This window comes from Tasmannia lanceolata, unplaced genomic scaffold, assembly GCF_043159265.1.
Source record: "Tasmannia lanceolata isolate RefF3 unplaced genomic scaffold, GAP_Taslan_0.1 ptg000044l, whole genome shotgun sequence".
Classification (NCBI taxonomy): domain Eukaryota; kingdom Viridiplantae; phylum Streptophyta; class Magnoliopsida; order Canellales; family Winteraceae; genus Tasmannia; species Tasmannia lanceolata.
The window spans coordinates 16,486,884-16,514,593 of record NW_027518721.1 but is presented as its reverse complement, the minus strand read 5'-3'; the positions used below and the strand labels follow the sequence as shown (position 1 = coordinate 16,514,593).

General features: G+C 44.1%; 1 protein-coding gene across 3 annotated transcripts; it reads left to right on the top strand.

Moving 5' to 3' along the window:
• Positions 1-1,522: 1,522 nt before the first annotated feature.
• Positions 1,523-27,615, top strand: LOC143863774 (uncharacterized). Of its 3 annotated transcripts, none has more exons than XM_077374539.1 (6): positions 1,523-1,680; positions 1,899-2,758; positions 2,984-4,444; positions 22,652-22,793; positions 27,084-27,100; positions 27,161-27,615. In XM_077374539.1, the coding sequence occupies exons 2-6, from the start codon at positions 1,958-1,960 to the stop codon at positions 27,347-27,349; spliced, it is 2,610 nt and encodes an 869-aa protein (XP_077230654.1). In that variant the 5' UTR covers positions 1,523-1,680; positions 1,899-1,957; the 3' UTR covers positions 27,350-27,615. The 3 variants fall into 3 exon arrangements, with proteins under 3 accessions (XP_077230654.1, XP_077230652.1, XP_077230653.1); XM_077374538.1 differs by adding an exon at positions 1,759-1,801 and having other exon boundaries at positions 1,529-1,680; positions 27,084-27,615; XM_077374537.1 differs by having other exon boundaries at positions 27,084-27,615.
• Positions 27,616-27,710: the final 95 nt, after the last annotated feature.

Here is a 27,710-nt window from a genome sequence, read left to right as displayed (position 1 = left end):
GAACTATTTGAAAAACTAATTTTTTTTGGTAGTAGTGTCTTGGGATTTATCACTCTTCTTTCTTTATGTATCTTTTCTCTATGCATTTGTTATGCCCCTATTTCCCCCTTAGTTTGATAATGGCACTATGTGTGATCTACACCATAGATATTGTCTTGGTCCCACAAAAATAACCAAGTAAGATATCTTGGTCAAATCCTCAACGAATAGCCTAATAGATCAAGGGTCTAAGATCATTCAATCAAGGTGAGATAGGAGATTCAAACCAAACATGAGGTCACCAATCGGATCAACGGACCTGATTAAGTCTACACGCCACACATAGGTCCCGAAAAGCGACAGTTAGGAAAGTGCATAATCACAACTGTCTTTTTAGCATCTTTCTTTAATTAAACTGATTTCAATGGGTTGGAATGTTGGACGGTTAAGATGATTCCATTGTGGTGAATTTTGGGGCACAATTAATGAGGCCCTCAAATTGACGGTCAGATCAACATATCATGACGTCTTCCTTGACTCCCAGCGTCAATCGCGGCACAAACTGCACGGCATGATTTTCAATCAAGTGATGTGGGACCCACATGACAGAGTGACTGTGACCCCCTTGCACGATGATTCAGCGAAGATTACTAGCATTAACATGGGTTTCTAAGGACATGAACGTCATAATTACCCTTAAAAAGGGCTATTTTGAAGAGCGTGGAAATAATTTTCCAGAGATGATAAATTCGCACCCCCTTAGGATGATTCGCACCCCTTGTACACATAAAAAAAGGGAGAATGATAAATGCGCCCCTTTTCATCACTTGGGCCACCCAGTAGCAGTGTGTCATGACTACAGGGGGCTAATGTACTTCACGTAAGAAGGACTCTAATGGATTTGATTGCCACGTACACTGCAGTTGGGTGTCCCATGTGATGAAAAGGGGCGCATTTATCATTTCCCATAAAAAGTGTTAAAGTCTGCCAGAATTCACAAAGGGGAGTGAATCATCCTCAGGGGGTGCAAATATATCATTGCCTTAATTTTTTTTCCCAAAATACTCGGAGTTGAGTCGGTGTCCTGCTAATTTAAGACTCTTCAGTCTAATAAGACATAAATGCCCCTCTTTTATAAAAAGTCTACAGGTTCATTACGTAACTTCACTCCTAGTATTAGGGAATGACGTAAGCTTATGTCTTTCGGTCTTCCTATCAGGGGTATTTACGTCATTTCCTTATAACACCGCCATTGACCAAGAAGACAGAAATACCCCATGTAATTTAAATCTAAAATTTCAAAACATAGTTTAATTTTCATGTATTCCGTTTTCGCTCCTCCACAAGCGTCCTTTTGGCGGTCACGTCAGGGGCTTTTTTGTCATTTCAAATCAGACCGGTAGTTAGTGGGAAGATCTAAAGTATCCTCCCGCTCGCTTAAATCTCTCCGATTTTGGAGGTATCGAACGATTCTATGCCAACTTTAAATCTAGTCCGTTAATTTCTCATCTAACGGTCCAAATTAGTTGCCACTGTTTCTATCTTTTACATAAAACCCTAGACACAACTTTCATACGTGCGGCCGCTCTCGTTCTCTCTCCAACAAGAAAAACGTGAAAACTTAAAAAGAAAAAGATAAAAAAAAGACGAATATTTCGATTTTTCCTCGATAAGAGATTTTTCAGAGGCTTCGATTTTCAGGTATTTTCCCTCTCGATCGATGAGATTTTAACCTTTTTTTTTTTTTTTTTTGATTTCTTACTTTCGATTTTGCGTCAGTGATGAGTGGAGGAGTTGCAGAGCATTAATGGCAGATTTTTAGGTTTTTTTTTCTCTATTATAAAGCGCTTTCAGGTATTTTCCTTTCCGATCGATGAGATGTTAACTTTTTTGTTTGATTTCTTTTGATTTTTCTGCAGTAATGAGTGGAGGAGTTGCAGAGCATTAATGGAAGATTTTCAGGTTTTTTTTCTAGATCATGAAACGTTATGTAGAAGTTGATAAGGCTTTTCCTTTTTCGGAAATTCAATCATCTATGCCGTCCGTGGGAACGAGACGATCGACTAGGGTTTTTGTGCCAAAATCTGTGGTAAAATCTTCAGATTCTGACGGAGTTAGGGTTTTAAGGTCGGGAAAGAGAAGGCTCTCGTTGGAGTCCGGCGCGGAGAAGCCGGAGGGAGAGAAAGATGAGTGGCTCCGATTGATTGAGAATCCTCGCAGAGATGCGTCTGATGCGGCGAATTTTAGGGTTTGGAAAGGGGAAAATGGATGGATTGATCAGGCGGCGGCTCCGGCGGAGTGTGATAACATCACAATTGATGCCGGAGGAGAAACGGCGGCGAGCGATCTGGCCGGAATTGTGGATAGGGATAGGATGTGTGGAATTGTATATAATCGGAAGCGGCGGAGATTGCCGGAAGCTAGGGTTTTGGAAGCTAGGGTTTTGAAAGATCGAATGTATGGAATCCCTTTTGTTAGGAAACATCGAAGGAAGAATCTGTTTCGGACGCTTAGAGCTGGAATCGTGGAACGGAATAAAGAGTGTGAAATTGCTGAGATAGTTACAAATTCGCACAATTTTGTTCGTCGGAGGGTGTTTCTTATCGGGTTTATAGAGTATTCTAGTGTTAGTTCGTTCTTTCTCGGTTTGGTTTTCGGCTGGATGAGAAGGTGGAGGCTGAGAATGTCGGAATTGGCGGATTTTTTGTCATCAGAGTCGATTGCCAGAGTTTTCTCCACGAATGGTGTTCGTTTCTTAGCCGTTCGTAGGTCAGAAAATGTAAGTTTTTCTTGCTATGTTGTTTCTATTGGTAATCACAATTTTTGATTTGGGTTTTTCCTTTTAACTTCATTCTCGATTCTAAACGAATTTTTATGAAACAGTTTCATTTGCTTCTCTTCCATGGAAGTTTCATTTTTCCAGAATGTATTTGCATTTATTAAGATTCTTTCCCCACGAGTCTTGTATTTCGAATAGTCTCATTATTAACTTTTCTGTGTTCAGCATCTTTCTTACAGCACTTCTTGCCGTGATGCTTTTCCTGCTGCTGGAATTTGCACGATTTTTGGGGCTCGGCGTTTTGTTCCATTGGTTTCCCTGAATTTTGCTGCTGCTCCATTGTATTTCATGAGCTTGTTTTGGGTTGTACTTCTTGGTTCTCAATATCTTCCAGGCATACTAGCGAGATATCTAGCACGCCCATTTGAAAATACTTCCCTGGATATTGGCTCTGAACAGAGTGATCCTTGTATTTCGACGGTGATGGATATTTCCAGAATCGAGATTGCGGGTTCTGGAAGTCTTGCTGTGACAAGGAGAGCACTAGATTTCACTGCCGAATTAACTGAATTAGCTGGCCAAAATGCAGCAGTACAACACAGTGTGAGGTCACGGAAACATCAAAAGAGGAGGAGTTCTATGAGGTCTGCTAGGGTTCCAAAAAGGTTACTGACAACATTAAGCAATGGTGGTTTACATTCCAAGGTTAGTGGTCTCTTGAAGTTTGGCTCAGCTGCTAAAGTTTCACCGATAGAAGATGGGTTAGCGGTTCCTATCCGTGAAAAATCCCTTGACATGTGTGGTGATTTCTTTGGAATTAGGGATGATTATGCTGTACTCTCTTCCCCAAGGACTAATCACAGGCGGAGGAAGAGTACAAGGACTAGTTCTGTCGAGAAGATTAAGGAATTGAAGTCATTCTCAATAGATCTGAAGCAGAACATAGACTCACTATGTTGCAGTGCGAACATTTTAGTCATCGAATCTGATAGATGTTGGAGGGAATGTGGGGCTGAGGTTGTGCTGGAATATTCAGGTTCCAAGGAGAAATGGTTGCTTGCGGTGAAGGCACAAGGGTCAACAAGATACCTACACAAGGCACAAGAAATGAGACCTAGCGCAACCAATCGTTACACACATGCCATGATTTGGACTGGTGAAAGTGGTTGGAAGCTAGAGTTCTGTGATCGAAAAGACTGGTTTGTATTCAAGGAGCTTCATAGGGAATGCCGTGAGAAGAATACACAGGGTGCTACTGTTAGGATTATCCCCGTGCCTGGAATACGAGAGGTGTCTGGCTATGGGGATGGTGACGCAGTTCCTTTTGTGCGGCCTGATGTGTACATCACCACAGCAGATGATGAAATTGGGAGGGCTCTAATGAGTAAGAATGCCAACTACGATTTGGATTCTGTAGACGAGGAGTGGCTAGAACAGTTGAATTGCAAGTTTCATGACAGCGATGGCAGTGCTGGCCATATTTCAGAAGACAATTTCGAGAAGATTATATATTCGTTTGAGAAGGCTGCTTATACTCATCCCAATGATGTCTTTGACGAGAACAGGGCTACTAGTCTTTGTCCAGATCTAGGGACGAGGGATATGGTGGTATCTGTCTATGAGTACTGGTTAAGAAAGAAGGAGGAAAAAAAATCATCGCTGGTTAGGGTTTTCGAGGCTTTCCAGGTAAAAAATGCCTTACTGTGTTCCTCTTCTTGCAGTATACAATTTTATATTTTTGTTTTTGATATGTTCTCATGGAATGGATCCCTCTGCTATTGGGCCGTCTGCATAAGTTTATTCCAGTTTGGTTGAAGATGTGTATATCGGAATATTGTTTGTGATTAACTTGTACTATTGGTAATCAGGACCCATTTTACTATTGTTTTTTTTGATTTGTAGGACCAATTTTACTAATATATTTTTTTATTACAGAAAGTATGTCACTGTAGGATTGGCTTAGGCCGTGCCTCTCTCTCTCTCTCTATAATTTCAGTTTAGACTGCGCCTGGATACTCTTGAATGAGATGGTCCTAAATGTCTAAAGTTGTGTGCGCGTCCTCTTTTTTCCCTTATGGTTTAGGTGTTATTTATTTCTTTGACATTTCTGCAACAGTATAGAGCCATGTTGCATATTTTTTACATGACCCGGTTCAGTAAAGTAAGTTAGCTGTTAATGAAAATTTCAAGCTTGGACGTATAATACTAAATGATGGAAAAGATGCAATACTTAGTATAGAAGTGTAAATTGTAGATGCCAGAAGTGTAAATTGTAGATGCCATGACGATACCGTTTCTTTCCACATGAAGGAATTCCACATGAAGGAATTGAACAATTGATCATTAACAATGGGAATTTATTGATATTTGTGTTATTGGATCAACATCATGTGGGTGAAGGTTATAAAAAGCTACCATGACTGGAATGTATCACATGATATATTGACAGTAATCTGCAATGTGATTCTCATGGCTTTTCGTTGTTGAGGGTGTGCACTGTCTTTTTTCCTAGCATTCTATAAAAACTGGAGAACAATTTATTTTTCGTATTTCTTTTTTTTTAAAATTTTAAATCCTCCAAGCTTAATTGAATGTCATTTAAGATTATTTTACTTGATCTGGATACATACATGTTCATTTATTTGTAAAATTATGATATCAAGCTTGAATTTTTTAAGTGCTAGAGGGAGGAAAAGAGTGGCTAGTTTAACATGGATGCTATAGTGAGATTGCCGGAATCTAGGGTTGGGTAACGGTACCTCATCTTGTGTTGGGTTGTGTTGGGTAATGGTACCTCATCTTTAAAATGTTACTTAGTTGGGCGAGTTTGTTGTGTTGTGTTGTGTTGGGTAATGGTACCTCATCTTTAAAATGTTACTGATTTGGACGAGTTTGTTGGGCAAGACAATCATGAGAAACTTTGGGATATTTCCATATTTCTTTTTTTTGCACATTTTTTGAATGATTTTTTTTTTGTATCATCTATATTATTTTTTGTATTTCTTATATTTGGATGCATTTCTACTTGTATCTTTTGAAATCTACCATAGCTATTTGTTATGTATTTTTAAGTTAGTGAAGGTATCGATGTTTTAAATCAGTGAGGTTTGTCTTAGATTTTCTTGTCTTTAACTTCAAACCTTGCGACCGGGACATATTTTTTAAAGCCTTGAGTTATTTTATGGTGTTAGGGAGGGCTCACCTCTCTATGTTTCACCTATTGTTTAAGATCCTTTCAATATATGAGTTATTCATACTGTATCAATTTCCTCGTGTATACATTTTACCATGTGCAAGATAAAGTCGAGTTGTTGGAAGTCTGGTATGGGCACATGGCCGCACACGCGCGCGCACACACACAAACACTCTCTCTCTCTCTCTCTCACACACACACACACTCACACACTAAAAAGGAAATAAAGAAAAAAAAATGAAAATCTATGTTTTTGCCCCTTTCTCCACACTGGCAATCCCATTCCATTTTGTCTGCGGCAAGTATTCACTGAGCTACCTTATTCTGCGAATGCCACTCAAGAAGGCTCAAAACTAGAAACTGTAAAGATTTCTTCAATTGTAGCTGTTTACCTAGTATCAGCCTTCTACCATCTTTCTCGTGCAACATCAGTCTTCCCTTTTATTGGTTATCTTTTTTTGAAAATTGACCAATATATTCATACCAACAAAATTACAATGGGGACCAGTAGTCACTAGGCTTTCGTAGTATGAATTGCCCAGGAGCATTCTCCTTTGCCCAAAAGAAAAACCCATTAGCCCTTACATTACCCAATAGCCTCAATTGAATCGAATCCAGAAAAAATGCCATATTTGTGGGGCCAACCAAGTCAAGATCGTGACCTGCCACGTCACATCGATTTATCCACCATAATCAAGCTGGCAAATTCGATTTTCAAAAATCCCGCTCGAAGGCCCAGAGCTATTGTGCACCCCAACTGTGCATGATAGCCAACCACCAAACATCATCATCCGATCTCCGACGGCCTCCGCCTCGAACCGCCACCAAACACCGGCAGCTCTTAATTAAAAATATATCAAATCCTTCCACCATCCTCTCCAAAACCTATTTCCACTAACTCAAAAAATAGAATCCTCCTCCCAACTAGAATGAAATCATTCAGATCCCATTCGAAAGTATACTCCAAGCCTTAACCCTAAACTGTAACTCTAAAGACTATAATACTCCCCTCCTCCTTCCTCCTTCAAACCCTAACCCTACATGGCTACTAATGCGTCTCAATGCCGTCGTCCACAACCTCCCTCACCTCCACATCCAACCTCCTCCTTTTCCCCTGAATCCGGACACCATTTTCCTTACTTCTGGCCCTTTCACAGCCTCTGACGACTCTCCCACCCACTTTCTCCATCAACCCTAACCAGATCCCGCCCTTTCACCATTAAATCCAGCCTTCTCGAGCCTAGATCCGTCCATTCCGCCCCTCCAGCCACCATCTCTGCAATTCTTGCGAGATCAGCCTGATGGGGTATAAAAACAGCAGCCTATTAGCTGTCGACATGTGGCCCAAGTGTGGCCCACCACAGACCCCGCGTCAGCAGGGGTAGTTTGGTAATTACAGCTGAGTAGGTGAGCTTGAACCTATAGCTGGCTGACACCTGTCCTGGAGTAATAACTCCCCAACTACCCCAGGCTTCCTTCTATAAAAGGGCTTCCAAAGCTCATAAACAAGGGTAATAACTTCTCACCCACCACTCTTAAACTCGCTCTGCACTCCTGCTCATACTGAGTTGAGTGTCCAAGGGCCTATTCGGAGTAACACTCCGGGTTAGTCATTCTGACCTCGTTTGCTCTTTACGCAGGGCTCAGCCTCTCAGCTCCCTCACCTCGGTTTCTCGGATCCTCCAGCTCGGCTCTTACGTCACTGTCATATCTGTTACCGATTTTAGGCATAACAGATTGGCGCCATCCGTGGGACCACAGACTAAAAGCTGTTCGAATCCCCTATATACTAAATGGCAGGACAGAAGAGTGCTCGGGTACCGACTGCACGGGCTACCCGAGTCGCGATACCTCGCAGGACCCGGAGTGAGCGAATCGCCTCACAGGTGGTGGCTACCTCTGCCACAGCTGAACAGAGCCCTGCTCGCTCGGAACACCTCAATCCTACGCCCACTCCGGATCAAGTTCAAGCTCTTTTTCAACAGATGGCCGCTCTTGTCGGTCAGTACCAGCAACTACTCCAGGCGCCTCCCCAACCTCCTCCAGAAGCTCCACGACCTGTCCAGGAAAGGTCACGCGCTCACAGGGGAGAGTCAGCGCGCCACGATGAAGACCAGACTCACCACTCCACCAGGCGAGTCCATCACTCCAGATCAAGGCATGCCCATACCGAACCCCACCGTCACCGGAGGTCACGGTCTCGCTCTGCACAAAAGCACCGAGCCCATGAAGACCACGCGCCACAAGAAAAATCCCGGCCTCGTCGAAAGAGCCCGGAAAGTCAGTCCGGCTCTGCGGCGAGCCCATCGGTGGAGCGAAACCGGTCACTGGACTGGCCAAATCGTAGAGCTGATCCGATTCTACGAAAGATGGAGGAAATGGACCACCGCATAGAGGAGCTGGCAAAAGATCAGAGCCGGCCTGTTTCAAGAGCGTTCTCAAGCAGAACGCCGTTCACCGACGATGTTATGGGCGCCCCAGCGCCCAAAGGATTCAAGATGCTAACTGTCCCGCAATACGACGGGACAATTGACCCTGTGGACCACTTGGAGACGTTCAGGACAATGATGCTCCTCCACGACGCGTCAGACGGCTTCCTCTGCAGAGCATTCCCGACCACACTGACTGGTGCGGCCAGGGATTGCTACTCAAGAATCAAACCGAACTCCATCAGCAACTTCGACGACTTCGGGGAAGATCTGGTCCGCCACTTCATGTGCAGCTGCAGGCCAAGGAAAACAACAACATCCTTGATGGCCTTGCGGCAGGAGGATAATGAACCTCTAAAAGCCTTCGTCAGCGGCTTCAACAGGGAGGCACTCCAAGTGCCGAATCTAGACTACTCAGCCGCTACAAACGCGCTTCTCGCAGATGCTAAATCTAATGATTTCCGCCGAGCAGTGGCCCGCCGGATTCCACACTCTCTAGCAGACTTAATGGCCGGGGCAGAGGAATATATATCAGTGGAAGAGACACTCGCTGCCCTGGACTCAAATCGGAGGAGAACCTCTGAGCACAAGAACCCTACTAAACAGCGTAGGGATGACAAGGCCGTCAGAAGAGAAAAGTCCCCCCAGAGGAGGGAGGAGAACTTCACCCCTCTCAACACCTCTCGGAGACACATACTAGCCGCTATCAGTAGAGAAGAGTTCGTGAGGTGGCCGACCAGAATGCTCTCCAAGGGAAACAGGAGAGACAAGTCGAAGTACTGTCGGTTCCATAAGGACCACGGCCACGACACGGACGAATGTTGGCAGCTCAAGGAAGAAATCAAGCAGTTGATTGGCCGGGGCTATTTGAAAAAGTACATTCGAAGTGACGGTCACAGAAGTGAGCGCAAAGGGAAAAGTCCTCAGGGCCGAAGCCCTCGGCGGTCACCGCCGCCCCCTACCCAGGGTCAATCTCCTCTGCCGTCCAGTCCACCACCAGAGGCACACCGATCCCAGCCCAGGGGGTCATCGGCACGATTATAGGCGGACCCGCCGCTGGGGGCACATCGTCAGCTGCAAGAAAAACATATGCACGCCGAGTCAACGCCGTGCACATGTGCAGCAAGAAGATGAGGATGGAGAATGAGATCTCATTTTCAGATGCGGACCTCGACAATCTGATACTGCCACACGACGACGCCCTGGTCTTAACCATGCTCGTCGCAAACTGGGAGTTGAAGAAAATCCTGGTCGACAATGGGAGCTCGGCCGATATTTTGTACTATCACGCTTTCGAGAGAATGATGATAGGTGACGACCGCCTCAGGCCGGCGAACTCAGATCTTTTCGGTTTCTCAGGAGAGGTCGTCAAAGTGGAGGGACAGATTGAACTCCCCGTCCTCGTCGGAGAGCCGCCCTGCCAAGCTTTCGCCATGATCAACTACTTGGTAGTGAGGGCCACTTCGGTCTATAACGCTATCTTGGGTCGGCCTGGCCAGAACTTAATCCGCGCCGTCGCGTCAGTATATCACCAGAAGATGAAGTTTATTACGCCAAACGGCGTGGGAGAAGTCCGAGGGACCAGCCGCAATCCAGGGAGTGCTATGCAATGGCACTCAAGGGCAAAAGCGCGGTGGAGTCGCTGCCGATTGAGTTACTCGATCTGAGGATGGAGCTCAGGGAACTCAGCCCGCCGAAGACCTCATCTCCATCCCCTTGTGCAAAAATGATGATGAGAAGGTCGTTCAGATCGGCTCCTCTCTAGACAGCGGCACCCGGCACAGCCTCACGGAATTTCTTCAGGACAACGCAGATGTCTTCGCGTGGGCTCCCGTGGACATGCCCGGTATAGATCCGGAGGTCAGCACGCACAGACTTGGTGTTGACCCGACCTGCAGGCCGGTGAAGCAGAAAAGAAGACACTTCGCCCTCGAAAGGCGGCAGGCGATTAAAGAAGAAGTGGACAGGCTCTTGAGAGCTGATTTCATTCGAGAAATCCAATACCCGGACTGGTTGGCAAACGTAGTCCTGGTAAAGAAGACAAATGGAAAGTGGAGGACCTGCGTTGATTTCACTGATCTGAACAAAGCCTGTCCCAAGGACAGCTATCCGCTCCCAAAAATCGATCAGCTCATTGACGCCACTGTAGGTCACGAACTGCTGAGCTTCATGGACGCCTTCTCTGGATATAATCAGATCAGAATGTATGAGTCAGACATACCGAAGACTTCCTCTGTAACGGACCAGGGGACCTACTTCTACCGTGTCATGCCCTTCGGCCTGAAAAACGCCGGGGCCACGTATCAGAGGCTCGTGAACAAGCTCTTCCGGAGCCAGATCGGCCGCAACATGGAAGTCTATGTCGACGACATGCTGGTCAAAAGCCGAAGTGCGCAAGATCACGTCTCCGACTTGAAAGAGACATTTCAGGTCCTGAGAGAGCATAAGATGAAGCTCAATCCCACCAAGTGCATCTTCGGCGTCGGCTCAGGAAAGTTCTTGGGGTATATGGTAAGCTAGAGAGGGATATAGGCCAATCCAGAGAAGATCAAGGCCGTGGTGGAGCTCACTCCACCAAAAACCATCAGAGAAGTGCAACGGCTGACAGGAATGGTGGCCGCTTTAGAGCGTTTCATCTCAAAATCCGCAGAGAGGTGCCTGCCCTTTTTCAACGCAGTCAAAGGGCTCAAGACGGCGCCCTGGACAGAGGAGTGCCAGGCCGCATTCGAAGATCTGAAGCAGTACTTATCCTCCCCACCACTATTCACAAAGCCGGAACCAGGTGAGGAGCTACTCTTGTATCTGTCCGTGAGCCCCCTGGCTCTAGCAGCTGTCCTAGTTCGTGAGGAGCACAGCCAACGAAAACCGGTCTACTATGTTAGCAAACTCCTGCACGATGCCGAAGTCAGATACCAGTGGGTCGAGAAGTTGGCCTACGCCCTAATCATGGCAATCAGGAAGTGGCCGTACTTTCAAGCTCACACAATAAAGGTCCTTACTGATCAGCCGCTCAGGCAAGTTCTCCATAAGCCGGACACCTCATGACGACTCGTGAAATGGGCCGTGGAGCTGAGCGAATTCGACATCCGGTACATGTCAAGACCAGCAATCAAGGCTCAAGTGCTGGCAGATTTCGTGGCTGAATGCACCATCCCCCAGCAGATCACCGAGCCCGAAATTGTCCAAACCCCAGCTGCGGGAAAGGCAATCGCAACTGATGAGCGAGCAGAAGACGGAATGGAAACAGAAATCATCCCCATATCACCAGCATAACAGGATCCATCGACCGCCGAATCGCTCTGGGAAGTGCACGTAGACGGATCTTCGAACAAGGGCGGCTGTGGAGCCGGTCTGGTTCTAACCGGGCCAGACAACTTCACTTTAGACTACGCCTTGAGGTTCGGATTCCGCGCATCCAATAATGAGGCTGAATATGAAGCCCTTCTCGCCTGAATGAATCTCGCAGTCCAAACCGGCTCCCAAAGACTTTAGGTACACCCTCCCGTACCTAAAGTGCCTCCGGCCCAGCGATGCCACGTACGCCTTGCAAGAGACACATGAAGGTATTTGCGGAGAGCATCTAGGGGGCAAGGCCCTGCCGCCCTGGCGATCAAAGTGTTGCTGAGAGGTCTGTACTGGCCCACATTAAGACAAGACGCACTGACCCTGGTCAAGAAGTGCGAGAGATGCCAGAAGTTCTCTCCCACCATTCACCAGCCTGCTGTGTCTATGGCTCCGATCATCAGCCTACTCCCCTTCGCAGTTTGGGGGATGGACATCTTGGGCCCCTTTCCACCGGCCTCCGGAAGGCGCGCGTTCGTAGTAGTGGCCATCGATTATTTTACCAAATGGGTGGAGGCTGAACCTCTAGCCCAGATCACAGAGCAGAACGTGCAGAACTTCTTCTGTAAGTCAGTGGTTTGCAGATTCGGGATCCCACGCGTCTTGATAACTGATACCGGTAAACAGTTCGACTGCCGGAACTTTCGAAAGTTCTGCTCCGACTTGAAGATCGAGCAGATGTTTACTTCAGTAGCGCACCCGTAGACCAATGGGCAGACAGAGGTGACGAATAGAATCCTACTGCAGGGGATAAAGAAGAGGCTGGACGAAAAAGCTGGTCGGTGGGCAGACGAGCTCTATCATATCTTGTGGGCGTATCGCACCACCCCGCCCACACCAACGGGGGAGTCACCATTCAACTTGTCCTTTGGAACAGAGGCAGTAATACCGGTCGATGTAGGCACCCTGTCTCCCAGAGTCACCAACTTCAATGAACAGCTCAATGGTGACGGGTTCCGCGCAAATCTCGATTTATTGGAGGAAGCCAGGGAAGAATCCCGAATCAGAGTCGCCGCCTACAAGCAAAAAGTGTCCAACTATCATGACTCCAAGGTGCGCCCCAGAGAATTCCGAGCAGGGAATCTGGTTTTAAGGAAAGCCGCTATCTCCCAACCAAAAAAGGCCGGAAAACTCTCCCCGACCTGGGAGGGGCCGTACCGAATAAAAGAGGTGATTCGCCCGGGAAGTTATAAGCTGGAAACGCTGGAGGAGCACCTATTACCCCATGCATGGAACTCCAAGAATCTCCGGAAATACTATCAGTAGTAAGCTGCACGCCGTAAAAGTGACTTTGTAAATATATACTGAATGTGAATGAAAGAAGCTCTTTTGCAAATCTCTTCGTACTCCTTGAAAACCCAGTTCACTAAAACTAGGGTACTTGACGCTTGGTTCGCCACGGCTCGTCTCCGCAAAGACCGGGAGCGCACTCCTGGTCCGGAACCAGTCCGGATGCAAAACCCAAAGCTCCTCGGAAACCCAGTTCGCTAAAACTTTGGTACTCATCAAATTGGAAACCCAGTTCACTAAAACTAGGGTACTTGACGCTTGGTTCGCCACGGCTCGCCTCCGCAAAGACCGGGAGCGCACTCCTGGTCTGGAATCAGTCCGGATGCAAAAACCAAAGCTCCTCGGAAACCCAGTTCGCTAAAACTTGGGTACTCATCAAATTGGAAACCCAGTTAACTAAAACTAGGGTACTTGACGCTTGGTTCGCCACGGCTCGTCTTCGCAAAGACCGGGAGCGCACTTCTGGTCCGGAACCAGTCCGGATGCAAAAATCAAAGCTCCTCGGAAACCCAGTTCGCTAAAACTTGGGTACTCATCAAATTGGAAACCCAATTCACTAAAACTAGGGTACTTGACGCTTGGTTCGCCACGGCTCGTCTCCGCAAAGACCGGGAGCCCACTTCTGGTCCGGAACCAGTCCGGATGCAAAATCAAAGCTCCTTGGAAACCCAGTTCGCTAAAACTTGGGTACTCGCCACTAGGAAACCTGGTCGCTGAAGCTAGGGTACTCGATGGTTAGAACACCACGGTTTGCCCCCGCCAGGACCAGGTTCAACCTAAGCTCGAAACGCCTGTCTGGAGTGTTATCAACACAGCATAGAACCAAACAGTATTGACCAGAAACAGACAAGTGGAGAAGGGGTGGACAATTAAATTTACTTTCCATTCATGAAGTAGGGCCTCGAGGGGCCATTACAAAAATAAGGCCTCGAAAGGCTGTTACAAAAGTTGGGTCTCCAAGGGACCATTACAAAAAGAAATCGTCAAAAGAGAAGAAAGGAGGGGAGCTCAAGACACCCCTTGGCTACCATCCCGTGCTGGATCCGCCCCCGGGGCCACGGGTGCACCAGTGGTGGCTAGCTCGTCACCGCCAATCGTCGGTGGGTCAGGGATAACCATTCCCGTCAAAACCACTGCCGGATTGGATTCCTTAACCTGCTCGAGGCAGTCAAAGAACCCAATCTTATAGGACTCGCTGGACAGAATAAAGAGTTCGTCCTCCCTTTTCTGAATGGCCGCTATCTGCCTCTCTCGGGCCCTCTCCCTCTGAGCGTTGAGGGCTTCTGTTGCCTTCTCCTTTTGCGCGGCCAATTGAGTGGCAAACTCTTCTCTGATCCGCTTATTTTCCTCGACCTTCTTTTCAACGGACCTCTGTAGCTCTTTTGCCTCTTGCATCAATTTTCCGTTCTCCTCCTCGGACTTCGTTATTGCCTCGGAAAATTTCTGGCTCTTCTCTCGGAGGTCGTTATAGTACAATAAAATCTACAGACCAGCCAGTGTTAACTCAGGAAAGCGAGGCAAGAAATAAAGATAAACAAGCACTCGAGGGCCATCTCACCTGATAGCTGACGAAAATATGGCCTCATTAGCCGCAGCCGGAGGTTCGTTGAGAACCTGAAGCTTGTCATTGCCGAGGAGAACTTTGCTGAGGAGCTCCTTAGCCACCCGGCTCTCACCAAGGCTGGTGTCATTTTTCTGAACGGCCCAATTGGGCCGAAAAACATTGTCTCCGAGCCTTGGTGGTGGTGGACGGGCTCCGCTGGTTGTGCCTCCCGTCTTTGAGGAACCTGCCCCCCCGGCCATAGGGGCCAACCGGCTTCACCGTGGTCTTACTTTTGGCAGGCGGCGTATTCTGGGCCGGAGCCGGACTCGACATCTCAACGGCCTTTCTTTTCTGGCCCTGCTGGGCCTTCCCGAATGCCCCCTGCCTCATTCTCTCTACCATGGACTGCTGCTGCATCTATGAAAGTTAACATAGACAAACAAAACTAGTCAGAAGCAAGAAAAACAGGAAACGGAGTTTTAAAGCAAGACTAGCCACATACGTGCCGGGGTCGCAATACTAAGGCCAAGCCCGACTAGAACCGCTTCCCCAGAAAACTGTGAGCAATGAATGGGGCCCCCTCGTTCCACCTCCTCACGGATTAGGGCGAACGTCCTCACATCCTCGCCTTCGAGGAGCGGTTTGCGACTCAGCGCAATTGTGTCCGGGACGTCCCATCTTAAAGGAACCGGCCAGGGCTCGGTGGACTCCCTGTCCTCGACGTAGAAGAACCTGTTCTTCCATAAGTGAATGGAAGAAGGAATGCCAGTGATCATTTTCACCTCCGGGTGCTGGCTAATGTAAATCCAGCCCCCTTCCTTATGCCTCTTCAAGTGTGCACGGGCGCGGAATAGCGGTACAGACACATTTCTTTCGAGCCGGCCATGAACAAGGTACATGAACCCAGTCAGCATCCTCCATGAGTTCGACAGAACTTGGGCCGGAGCCAGTCCATAATGTCGGAGGACCTCGATGAAGAACGGGTGCAACGGGAACCTGAGTCCAGCCCTCATCGACTCATCGTAAATACAAACTTCTGAGCTTTCATTACAGGCCCTATCTCCCTCTGTCGCCTCCCTCAGGCCAAACCTGGGGGGAACACAGTACCTATCCCTATGTCCACCATCATGGACTCATCAAGGTAATTCTCCTCGTGAAGAGCCCGTACGTTGTATTTAGGATTGGCGTCCATCCGGGCCCTAGCTATGACCTCAACGGCCCGGCTAGGGAGAAACGTTATGGACGCCTCGGCGGCGTCACTACCAACACTCCCCTCTGCTCGGAGATAACTGTCCGTTGGGAGCGGAGTGGTGTTCAAATCCAAAAATCACTTCATCCCCAACCAGCTCGTCGTCACTATCTACGATTTCCACGTTGATATCAGGACTTGCCATTTTTGACACTGGAATCCTGATCGGCCTATCCTGGGTCCTAACCGACGAACTAGACCCTGAGCTACTAGAAGACGACTCCCCTGAGCCGGACTCAGAACCAGAGCTACTACTTGACATGAAAGCAGGAAAAGAAACGAATGGAAGGCGCGCTCAAGAAGATTACCGGTCAAAACTGAAATCTCCCGGTTTCGAACTGAAAGCACTCAAATCCCAGCCGTTCACAACCACCAACCACGCGAGTCGAACCGGCAGAGCAAAAAGCAGAAGGAGAGTAAAAAGTGAAGAGTAAAAAATGAAGGGTGAAAACCCTCCTTTTATAAGCCTTGGCGATGGAGGTCTGCATTTAATGAAGGGCACGCGAGTCGAGGGCGCCTGTACGGTGCCGCGTGTCTTTCATTAATGATGGGCACGAACTCCGAGGCAAGGGCGTAAGTAAAAATACACGTGTATCTCCAAAAGATTAAGGGCATCCGTGAAGGTGCTCGTGTGAAGGATAGCTCTCAAAAGGGATTGAGTCCGGCGCAAAAATCAGTCCGGCGGCCGGACTGGATATGACGCGTCTCGCTAGACGACAAAAATCAGTCCGGCCGGACTGGATATGACATGTCTCGCTAGACGACAAAAATCAGTCCGGCCCAAGCCGGACTGGATATGACGCGTCTCGCTACACGACAAAAATCAGTTCGGCCCAAGCCGGACTGGATATGACGCGTCTCGCTACACGACAAAAATCAGTCCGGCCCAAGCCGGACTGGATATGACACGTCTCGCTACGCGACAAAAATCAGTCCGGCCCAAGCCGGACTGGATATGACGCGTGCAAAAATCAGTCCGGCCCAAGCCAGACTGGATATGACGCGTCTCGCTAGACGACAAAAATCAGTCCGGCCCAAGCCGGACTGACAAATTCCGGACCGACTCCCAAGCCGGACTGACAAATTCCGGACTGATTCCCAAGCCGGACTGACAAATTCCGGACTGATTCCCAAGCCGGATTGACAAATTCCGGACTGACTCCCACGCCGGACTGACAAATTCCGGACTGATTCCCAAGCCGGACTGACAAATTCCAGACTATTCCCAAGGCGGACTGACAAATTCCGGACAGACTCCCAGGCCGATTGAAAAATTTCCGGACTGATTCCCAGGCCGGACAGACTCCCACCGATCATAGATGTAACTCACCACACTTCCCCAAGTCACCATAATGACTTGGAGAACTGGGGGGCAACTGATGGGGTATAAAAACAACAGCCTATTAGCTGTCGACACGTGGCCCAAGTATGGCCCACCACAGACCTCGCGTCAGCAGGGGTAGTTTGGTAATTACAGCTGAGTAGGTGAGCTTGAACCTATAGCTAGCTGACACCTGTCCTGGAGTAATAACTCCCCAACTACCCCAGGCTTCCTTCTATAAAAGGGCTTCCAAAGCTCATAAACGAGGGTAATCACTTCTCACCCACCACTCTTAAACTCGCTCTGCACTCCTGCTCATACTGACTTGAGTGTCGAAGGGCCTGTCCGGAGTAACACTTCGGGTTGGTCACCGTTTGCGCCTTACGCAGGGCTCAGCCACTCAGCTCCCTCACCTTGGTTTCTCGGATCCTCCAGCTCGACTCTTACGTCACTGTCATATCTGTTACCGATTTTAGGCCCAACACAGCCCATCTCCGGGCAACATCCGACCACCATCTTCTCCCATCCCAGAGAGAGAGAGAGAGAGAGAGAGAGAGAGAGAGAGAGAGAGAGAGCCGCCTCCCTCCCTAGGGATTCTGTCGACCTAGGGAGGGAGGGAGGGGGGGGGGGAGCCCAAAGAGAAGAAGAGTGTCTTCTGGAAATTTTCAATTGCAAAACTTTCAAGCCCAGATGAGAAGAGGAAGGTCACGAGAACATCAAAGAGGGGCTCTTTTACTGGGGATTCTGTCGACCTAGGGAGGGAGGGTGGGGGGGGGGGGGGGAGCCCAAAGAGAAGAAGAGTGTCTTCTGGAAATTTTCAATTGCAAAACTTTCAAGCCCAGATGAGAAGAGGAAGGTCACGAGAACATCAAAGAGGGGCTCTTTTACTGGTTATCTAATTGTATTTATTAGTTTTTCTGCTGTGATAATTGTTAGTTTTTTCGAATGGTAGTGAAAGTTGTTACCAAGGTTTTAAATTTAGGGTTCGGTACGAAATTTCGACAGAAATCTTGTAAAATCAAGGAAACATTTCGGTATGAAATCACGGCCGAAACCAAGTAAGATCTTCGCCATTGGTTTTTCTTTTTCTTTTATCATTTTTTTAGAAATATTTTAAAAGAATCTCGCTGTTCGTCTACATGGAAGAAAATGATCCATGTTGACGAACCCAACTAGTGTCAGGATTAGACTTAGTCAATTTGAGCCGGGTAGATCCTTTCCCCTTTTTCATGAAAATTTTCTAAAGGATTCATTAGCCGACCCTAACTAGTTTGGGAAAAAGGCTTAGTTGAGTTTAATCTCGCTGTTCTTATCTTTTCTGCGATTGGAGTTGATTTTTGTCAGGGTCCATGTCGAAATGTTGACATTTTTGACAAAAAAGATTTTGTTTTTTAATGTGAAAAGTTGCATGTTTCACATATTTTGACCGAAACATTAATGAAATCCTGAAATTTCTGACAAAATCTGTTATTTTTCCGAAACAAGTGGACTTCGTTTCGGTAGCAGCTGAAATCGAAATATTTCAGCCGAAACAAAATTTTCCGGCTAAAATTTAAAACCATTTTTGTTACTATATACTACTTTGTTATTTGTTGTATCTCTGTGCACCTCTGGCCAGTGTCAACTAATTATTTTTTAGATACTAATTATTTGCGGCCTTTGTCAGCCTTTCTGCTACTTGTTAAAGCATAAAAGAATAAATAATGCCTTCCCCAACAGCTTAAGCTTTTGGAGTAGTTGGTTGTCTCACATGGTATCAGAGCAAAGTTCCTGAGGTCAAACCTCCTTGATGTAAAAAATCCACATGCAATGGTGAACCCAAAAGTGGGGCCACCTGTGCGACGTGTAGGCCAACCCAAAGAAAAAGGAGCCACGCGTGAGGGGGAGTGTTAAAGCATAAAAGAATAAATAACGCCTTCTCCAACAGCTTATGCTTTTGGAGTAACTGGTTGTTTCACACTATGACACTACTAATACGATGCCTTTCCACTACTCATATTACGTAACGAGGAAAGTCTAATTTTTGAGATGTGCTGGGCATTTGTGCCAAGTTTTGGGGAAATGTTTTTCTCGGCATTCATGTCAGTTTGTCAACAACTTCATAAAATAAAATCTTTGTTTTTTTTTTTTTGCTCTCTGGCATTATTTATTATGCAGTTTTAATCTGCTTTTGTTTTGTATCAATATCATGAAATGCGTTTGTTATTTACATGAAGTAAAAAATTTATAGTGAATTAATCTTTTTATATTTTCATATTACTACCTTGTAACATGTTCTTGTTATTACCATTCAAAAGAAAAAAAAACATGTTCTTGTTATTTTAGGGGTGCCATGTTTGCCACCTTAGTTATCTGTCTAAAATCGCTACGTGCAAAAGTGTCTTAAATTTTGTCGGCTATTACTAGTTACTTAGTTAGTATCATTTGCTTCATTCTAATCTTGTTAGCTGCATTGTTGTTGATCGTAGATCATTAATTTACTTCTGTTTTTAGAGGTTCAAAGTCTCCTTCTTTATCCATCGTCTTAGCTGCGAATGGAGACTATCAGTCGTCTATGCATGTAGGTGTGAAACAAAGCCGAGCCACTAGGAGAGTCATCCCTTTCCATGTGTCACATTGTAGTTGATTCCTGTTGTTGGTAGAGCACCAATTGTGATGAATGTTACACTCCATTAGTGGTTCATAATGCTTCTTACACTCCATTAGTGGTTGATGATGCTCATTACCATTTCTAAGTACCTATACCTACAATATATGAGTCATCTTGGCTTGGAAGTTTGTTATTGCTATTTATTTCCTTTCTGGCAAGCTGGGATTGAACCTGGATCCTTATGGTTGTGGTGCAAAGCACTGTCCTGTGGGCTACATGTTCAACCTCTCCCGTCTTTTTTCGGCTACAAATTTTTGGTACTATCATCATCATTTTTTTTTTTGAATGGTCTCTTCTACGCCTTTTGTTATACCTAAGTTGTATTGGAGTAATTTTATTTATTTTTAAATGATATTGGAGTAATTTTATTTATTACCTATTTTTCTCATTAACTGGAGTTGCCCTTGCAAAATGGGTTGCTTTGTCAATTTATTTTGGGGAGTGATAAATCGACTCCCCATGTGTCTTTCTCTCTCCTCTAGGTTAGAGAGAGAAAGAGGAGAGAGATAGACACATGGGGAGTCGATTTATCCATTTGGGGAGTCGATTTATCACTGCCCTTTATTTTAGTACTTTTGGCTAGTTTCATTGAATGAAGGTGTGATTCACTTGCAAGCTTCATGTAGTAAAGATCGTGATGTCATCTCCTGAGGTTAGTCTTTGACGAAGGGGGTGGATAGCGGAAGCTTTGATACCAAACGAAAATATACTCAGCAGAAGCTTGGGGTTAAGGGGTAGTCTTATATCTTGGGAAAAGGGAAGTTAAAAGGGTTGAGAAGGGTTTGGAAAAGAGTGAAACTAATAGAAATCTTTCATGTGGTTGTGTAGGGAATTATTTGGGTGGGTTAATGGGAGGTTACTTTAAGGTGGAAGGGAGTTGGTTAGGTTATTGGGTAGAAGAGATCTTAGTTGGTTAAAGATATCAAGAAACAAGTGTGGTTCTGGAAGGTTAAACAAGAGGTTAAAGAAAGGAATTTTGGCCCAGACAAAAAAAAAAGCAATCTTGGGCTTTTAAAAGATCAAGAAAAGCTGGTGTGGTTAAATTGGCTATCAAGATTCAAGAAAGTTGGGTTAAGGTAATGGGCACTCGGTTAAAGAATTGAAGTGTAGTGGCTGTTGGGAATGATAGCTTGGGTGTAATTTGTTTTACAAGATGATGGGAATGGTGATTAAAATATGGGTAAGGTAGAGGTTTTGGGTGAAAGCAAACAGGGCTTTGGGGTTTGGAAGGATGGTGGGGAAAAGGGCAGCAAAGTAGTGAAGAAGTGTGCTGTTTGAGTTGTGCTGGATGGTAGTTTGTAGGAATGGTGATCGGGAGAGATCGTTGGGCTGAGATTAACGAATATACCACCAATACACTGACGGTTTTGGTTTCCCTATGCTTTTCAATTTTGATATGTGCTTTGGCAGGGATGGAAACGGAAACATTTCTTCGTTTTGTGTCGGTTTCGGCAAAATTTTAAAACTACGTAATTAATCAAGTCCCTTGCGAACCCTTAGGGATAAACATTATAGTCATCGAAGAGAGTAACTGGAGCGGCATCCCGTATCTGTAACACTTATGTTGCTCGAAGATAAGTATGTAGAATTCAATTTTTTAGGCTGTTCTTACTCCATGATATATGTAAGTTCAACATTATATATTTTGGTTGGACTCATGTCCTAATTGCCATGAATTGAAGCTCTTTGACAAGGATTATTGTGACCGTAGAGTGAAAAGTGTTTTGACATGATTAGTAAATAATTTATCATGTGGATAGAGAAGTGAATTTGGTGGTTCTCTAGTTGACATTCTTGGTAGCTATGGCATGGTGAGGGATAATATGCATATGGGGGTTCATTGCCCCAATGAAGTCTTTTTTTGGGTCCTTGGCCTGGGATTGTTGCTTCTTATTTGTTTTTTTTTGGAATGGCTAAGATTTTCATTGAAAAGGAGACCGAGATGGTCAATACAACATCAAAGAAAGAAAAAAGAGAATATACAGAGCGAACAATAAGGAAATAACTCCAGTTATGGCTATGGGGAAGGGAGGAAGTCGTAAATCTCCAAGCCTTCTTTAGAGGCGCTATCCCTGGCTAACCGATCGGCTTCGCTATTAGCCGAGCTCCTCACGTGCCGAAAAGAGATCCGCAAACCTGCTACTCTATCTTGAATTTCATCAAAGAATCTAGCAAATCTCCAGGGAAAATGATGGGAACAACTAAGCCAACGAATCACATTTGTGTTGGATCACTGCCTATCCAAAGCATCTCTATTTGTGTTGGATCACATTGTTGCTTCTTATTTGTCTTCAATGTATCTTTACTATTTGCAGTTTTGAAAATTTGATGCGGATCTCCTTTGGTAGTCATAGTATGATACGGCTTGTTTTTTATTTGACTTTTTAGTTTGTGTTGGATGCATGTTTTCTGTGGGGAGAAGCTCCTTGTGCTTGTAGTTTTTTCCATGAAATCAGAGAGGTGCAGCTCATCATAGCAGCCCATTTTCTTGGTGATGTATGGTAAAAATCTGAATGCTTAATTTTACTTTTTTTTGGTTTCATTATGGTGTGTCAAAGTGATCAGGCGCTTGAAATGTATTCATGACAAGTGTCAGGTTTTGGACAAAACTATCATATAATTTTTTATACTGTTTGCTAGTGTAGTAGTGTTTCTCAGGTATGTTACTTCTGAGAAATCTGTTTGTTAGTGATTTGTTAGAATTTTCTGCTTTCTCGGAATATTTGATCTCATTATGCCTGGTGGCATGATATTGTTTGTAATTGTTGTTACCACTCGAATTATTCCACCTGTTTTTTTTTTTTTTTTCCGAGTTATTCTGCCTGTTGACCTAACTTTTTTTCTTTTAATATAACCTGAATGATCTCTCTGAACAGGGACAGCCACCAAATAAAGCTGAACAGGGACAGCCACCAAAGAGAGCTCAACTAATACAACAGCCCTTTTTTCGGAAGAAGAGATCTTTCAAGCGTCAGGCAAGCCATTTTGGAAGAGGCAAGCCAGAAAGTTTTTCGCAAGGTTAGTTTTGCTTTTGTTTTCCTTAAAAGCAAGATCCATTGCACTTGCATCTGCTGCTACACACAAGGATTTAATTCTGATCGCATTCAATGAAGTCTTTCTGTTAAACTACAATCCAAGGCTCCGCCACCCACGCACAATCAAGCCCACATCTCGTTCTATATTATCTACGAGAATAAGTTTTTTAGGTCAGAAGTGTTTTTGTTTTTCAGGTCACAAGTGTTTGACCAACCACAAATGGGGCATCTACGTATGCACTTGTGCATCTTAAAATTATGGTTAAGTTGAGATGCGCATGGTTCCATTAAATGTTTTTTTGCCTGGGTGTTTGGGTGACAATGAATGGTTCTTGCATATATGCAATTTATATGCAAATCCAGTGTGCACTTGCCAGTGTCATGAGAATACGTTGAGCGATTTTCACGTCATTTGCATATGGGCGTGGTTCCATTCCCGTAATCTGCTAAGCCCAAGGGCCTTACGGGATACCCCCCAATGTTATTTGCATGTAATCTTACAAGCATAGTTATACACAGTCTTATACTCTTATTTGCCTGTAATCTTACAAGCATTGTCTTTTTTGCACGTAATCTTATATACAAATAATGGCTATGATAGTTTGATATCTTAGTTAAAAGATATCAATTCCTATCATCTTATTCTGTTAAGCACAACCCGCATGCGTTCAAGAATCCTGACACAGAAAATGAACAGTCATAAAATGAATAATATTAGCAGGGCAACTTAACAACATGAGGATGAGGTGCACTGGGCGCCCACATTTAGAAAGAAGGGTCGAAGGTTTTGGGCCTGTAGCTTTCCCCGTCCCCACTCCGTTCGGGTAGTGCCTGTGTGGGGGGTGTGCCACCAGAAATCGGGCTTGAAGCTCTCGCCTTTCCAACGTGCCGACTGCTGATGGCTGTTGGTCACGACTACTACCAAAAAGCTCCAATGAAGATACATATTTAGCATGGAGGAGTGTGCATCTTTATGTTGGGTGTTCTTCTATCGTGCGACCCAGAATCCTGACACAGAAAATGAACAGCCATAAAATGAATAATATTAGCAGGGCAACTTAACAACATGAGAAACACAACCCGCAAGATCCTCCAAAATAAGGTTACCACAGAAATATTAAAATTTTGAAGATAGCAAAAATAAAGAAAGAAATAACGTATGAAACAAAATATAAAATTTTGCAGTTTAACAAGCAACCCAAAATTGAAGAATAACATTATCAAAAACTACTTTGAAATGAAGACTTTAAGGTTAACTACACAAAGAAACTTTCATAAATATAGAAAGCTGGAAACCTAAGCTGACACTACATAACGGTTGGCGAAAAAACCTAAAAATAATAAAGAATAGAAACTGAAAATAATTGTATAAAAGTATAAACTATGATTATTTCACCTAAATATGATTTTCTAATTGCAAAAGTTAAAAGCAAGCTATCATAGGACTTCCAATTTGAAGTAATCTGCATAAATTTAATTTTTCACCACAATTGAGGAAAGTGTGAGAACCTTTGACCTGAAAGTATCTGCAGAAATCTTATAGGAAGAAAGTTCAGTGAAAATTTAAACCAGTATCATAACCCTGGTTTCAAATTTCGCTTTCGGAATGCGTTTCGGTCCTCACTGAAACCGAAATTTCGGCCGAAATCCGACGAAATTAATGGCTATTCTTTCTCGTATAGAATTTCAACCGAAATTTCAATTTCTGAAATTTCAGTAATTTCAGGATAATTTTAAATAATTATCAAAAATCTCGATTTATTGGGGGAAATCCCTTAGGGCCGTTTGGATACGCGGAGTTTAGAATCCAGGTTTTTAGTTTGAAAACAGTGTAAAAGAGGGTTCATGATCAAGCTGCTATATGCGGTCCTGACATCATTTCTTGGATTTTAAGTGAGAAATTCAGGTTTTAAAATTCTCTCCTGCATCCAGAGATTTCTAGAACCTGGAAATATGGGAGGATCTGCTACTCTCTTGCTGATAGAAAGAAGGGCCAGAAGTAAAAAAACGAGTCAAAAACAACGTTTGGTCCGCTTCTTCTCTCGTCTCTTAGCGAAAATTTTGAAGAAATCCCGGATTCTAAAATCCCCGTATCCAAATTGCCCCTTAATTTTCAGACGAAATTTCGTGGTAAATGAAATTTCGGCCGAAAAAAACTATCGTTTCTGCATTACCAATTTTAGTTTCGGTCTCGAGTGAGGCTAAATTTCGGATTTCGGTTGAAATTTAAAACCATGATCATAACCACCTATTGAAGAATAAATAGATAAATACAGAAGCAGAACTTTGAAAACACACCAAATTTAGATAAAAACACTTTAGACCGAGATCAAGCCCTTCTTAAAAACAAAGGTACTGTACAAATCACAGTTGTAAATTTCGTTTCGTTTCGTCCGAAATGGACGAAACGTTTCGGTTTCGGCCGAAAACCGGAACGAAATGACGAAAATTTCGTTTCGTTTCAGATTTTGGCCGAAATCGACTGAAATTCGACCAAAATTGACCGGAATTGACTGAAATTTGACGAAACTTACCGAAACGTTTTGTCTGAAATTGTCTGAAATTTCGTTTCGGTGGCCAAAGTGAAATGGCCACCGAAACTAAATTTACAACTATGGTACAAATCTTATCATCACAACTTTCGACATTGACTAGAACCTGCTAATAAAAGATCACGGATCTAAGCTTCACACCAAAACTTGTTACGAAAATCATAATAGAATAAAAAACTAAAACAAAACTAAAACTAAAACAGGCAAAGAGAATCTACAGGCTAAGCAACGAAACTACATAAAAAGGAAAGGCATGGCACCAAATATTTGCCAAAAAAAGAAAAAAAGAAAAGAAACTCCATGGAAAACTTCAAATAACCTCGACCTTAAAATATCCCTTGAATAGCGCAAAAACAGAATTAGAAAAGTCCGTATTCATCAAAATCTCTATAAAAAACCCGAAAGAACTTTTGCATGTCATTAAAAATTGAAAAAGAATGAGAAAATATACAGTTCAGAGTTCAAGCCCTAAAATTAGAAACATGAACCCCATAACACGCCTCAAACCTAAAGACCAAGCATCTCTCTGGTCAGACCCCTTAAAAATTGCTTAAAACAAAAAATACTCTTCATTTAACGTAGATATTCGAAAAACACATTGGAACATCCTATAGAGCTCTAAGTTCCGAAAAAGTCATATGCACTCCTTTAAAAATTCAAAAAAAAAGAAAAGGGAAACATATAGTATGGAACTTAGACCAGAAATCGCTTGAGTTCAAAGTTCTTTTGTTCTCTGCTCAAACTTCGTAGAAACCGCTTGAAACTAAAATGTGCTGCACATACCATAGGTCGGCGGAAAACACAATGAAACCTCAAGGAAGGCACGAAGTACAAAAAAAAAAAAAAAAACACTATGCACGCATGCCTTCAAGAATTGGAAAAAAAGAGAGAAGGAAACAAAAAAGTAAAGATACAAAACTCAAACCCTACAAAGAAATTTTTTAAAAAAGGGAGGCCTCTTCAACTTTTATTCACTTGTACTCTGCTCGCTATCACTTGAAACTAGAATGCGTTTAAAAACCAGAAAATCGGCTTAAAATGACCAGAAAATATATCAAAACCCCTTGGAAATCTGTTCCAATACTAAAGAGTTTAAATCTAAAATTCTTACGAATGCTGAGAAATCAAAACACATCTAAACCCGTTGAAATTTCTTCACAGTAGCAAAAAATAGTGCAGCAAGAAAAAAAATCCAGAAAGTGTGAGTTCTGAGCTCAAACCTAAAATTCAGAGCTCAAACCTTTTTTTTTTTTTTTTTTTTTAACAATAGCTCAAAACTGCTAAATTTTCTTGTACTTTTTTTTATGTGTGGATGACACAAAATTCTTCGGTTTAAAAGGTAGTTTATTTAGGTTTTTCACTTTTTGTATGACTATTTTCTTTTTGTAGGTTATTTAGGGATTTTATCATTGCGTGTGTAATGTTTGTATATATTACAAAATTTACTTTATATCATTGATTTGGAGAAAGTGTATGATAGGGTTCCCAGGAGTGTTATATGGTGGGTCCTTGAAAGGAAAAAAGTGCTTACTAAATATGTTGATATGATCAAGGATATGTACGAGATAGAAAGACAAAAGAAAGAGAAAGCAAAGGAACACTCAACATAAGATTAGAAACATTTTCGTCGCGTCCACCTTCCTGGGTTCTTCTGAATTACTGTTTCCAAATTCGGCAGAAGTGCTTCATCTAATGTTATTTTCTTTGATGTCCATATGCAGCGCCCGATAAACAGGAGGCCATAAAGAGAGCCCAGGAAGAAGCCATAATGAGAGCCCATGAAGCCGAGAAACAGGAGGCCATAAAGAGAGTCCAGGAAGCCGAGCACGCAGTAAACAGAGCTGTGGAAATTGCTTTAGTGAAGCGAAGGAAAGCCCAAATGCTAATGCAAAATGCTGAATTGGTAACCTACAAATCCATTGTGGCACTCAAAATCGCCCAAGCAGCCGAAGAATCTCTCGAGGTCGTTTCCATGGTTCTTGATTGAATGCTTGAGACGCCTATGTACACAATGCTGAGCGCATTTTTGTTGTCGGTCTGCAATTTTAGCGGACTTTGGCTGTGGGGTGGCCGATTTTGAAACGTCAAGTGAAGGATTCTAAAACTGTACTTAAAAAAAAATCTTTAATTTTTGTATAGCTGATGATTCTGTAGATTGTGTAATATTATCACACCAAATTTGTAACACTGAAAATTCCTGAGTATCCTGAGAAAGATAAAAAGGAAAAAAAATGGAAGAAAAATCAAAGCCCAGCGTCAGAAATTTTTTGAGCAGGAAGCTGGTAATAATTCAATAATAAAAATGGTTAATCAAGCTTTTCTGTTACATAAATTAAGGCCCTGTTCGT

Coding starts and splice junctions, on each gene's coding strand:
- LOC143863774 (XM_077374537.1), top strand. CDS start 1,958: ATGAAACGTTATGTAGAAGTTGATAAGGCTTTTCCTTTTTCGGAAATT. Junction 2,759..2,983: donor CCGTTCGTAGGTCAGAAAAT/GTAAGTTTTTCT, acceptor TTCTGTGTTCAG/CATCTTTCTTACAGCACTTC. Junction 22,794..27,083: donor GCCAGAAAGTTTTTCGCAAG/GTTAGTTTTGCT, acceptor GTCCATATGCAG/CGCCCGATAAACAGGAGGCC.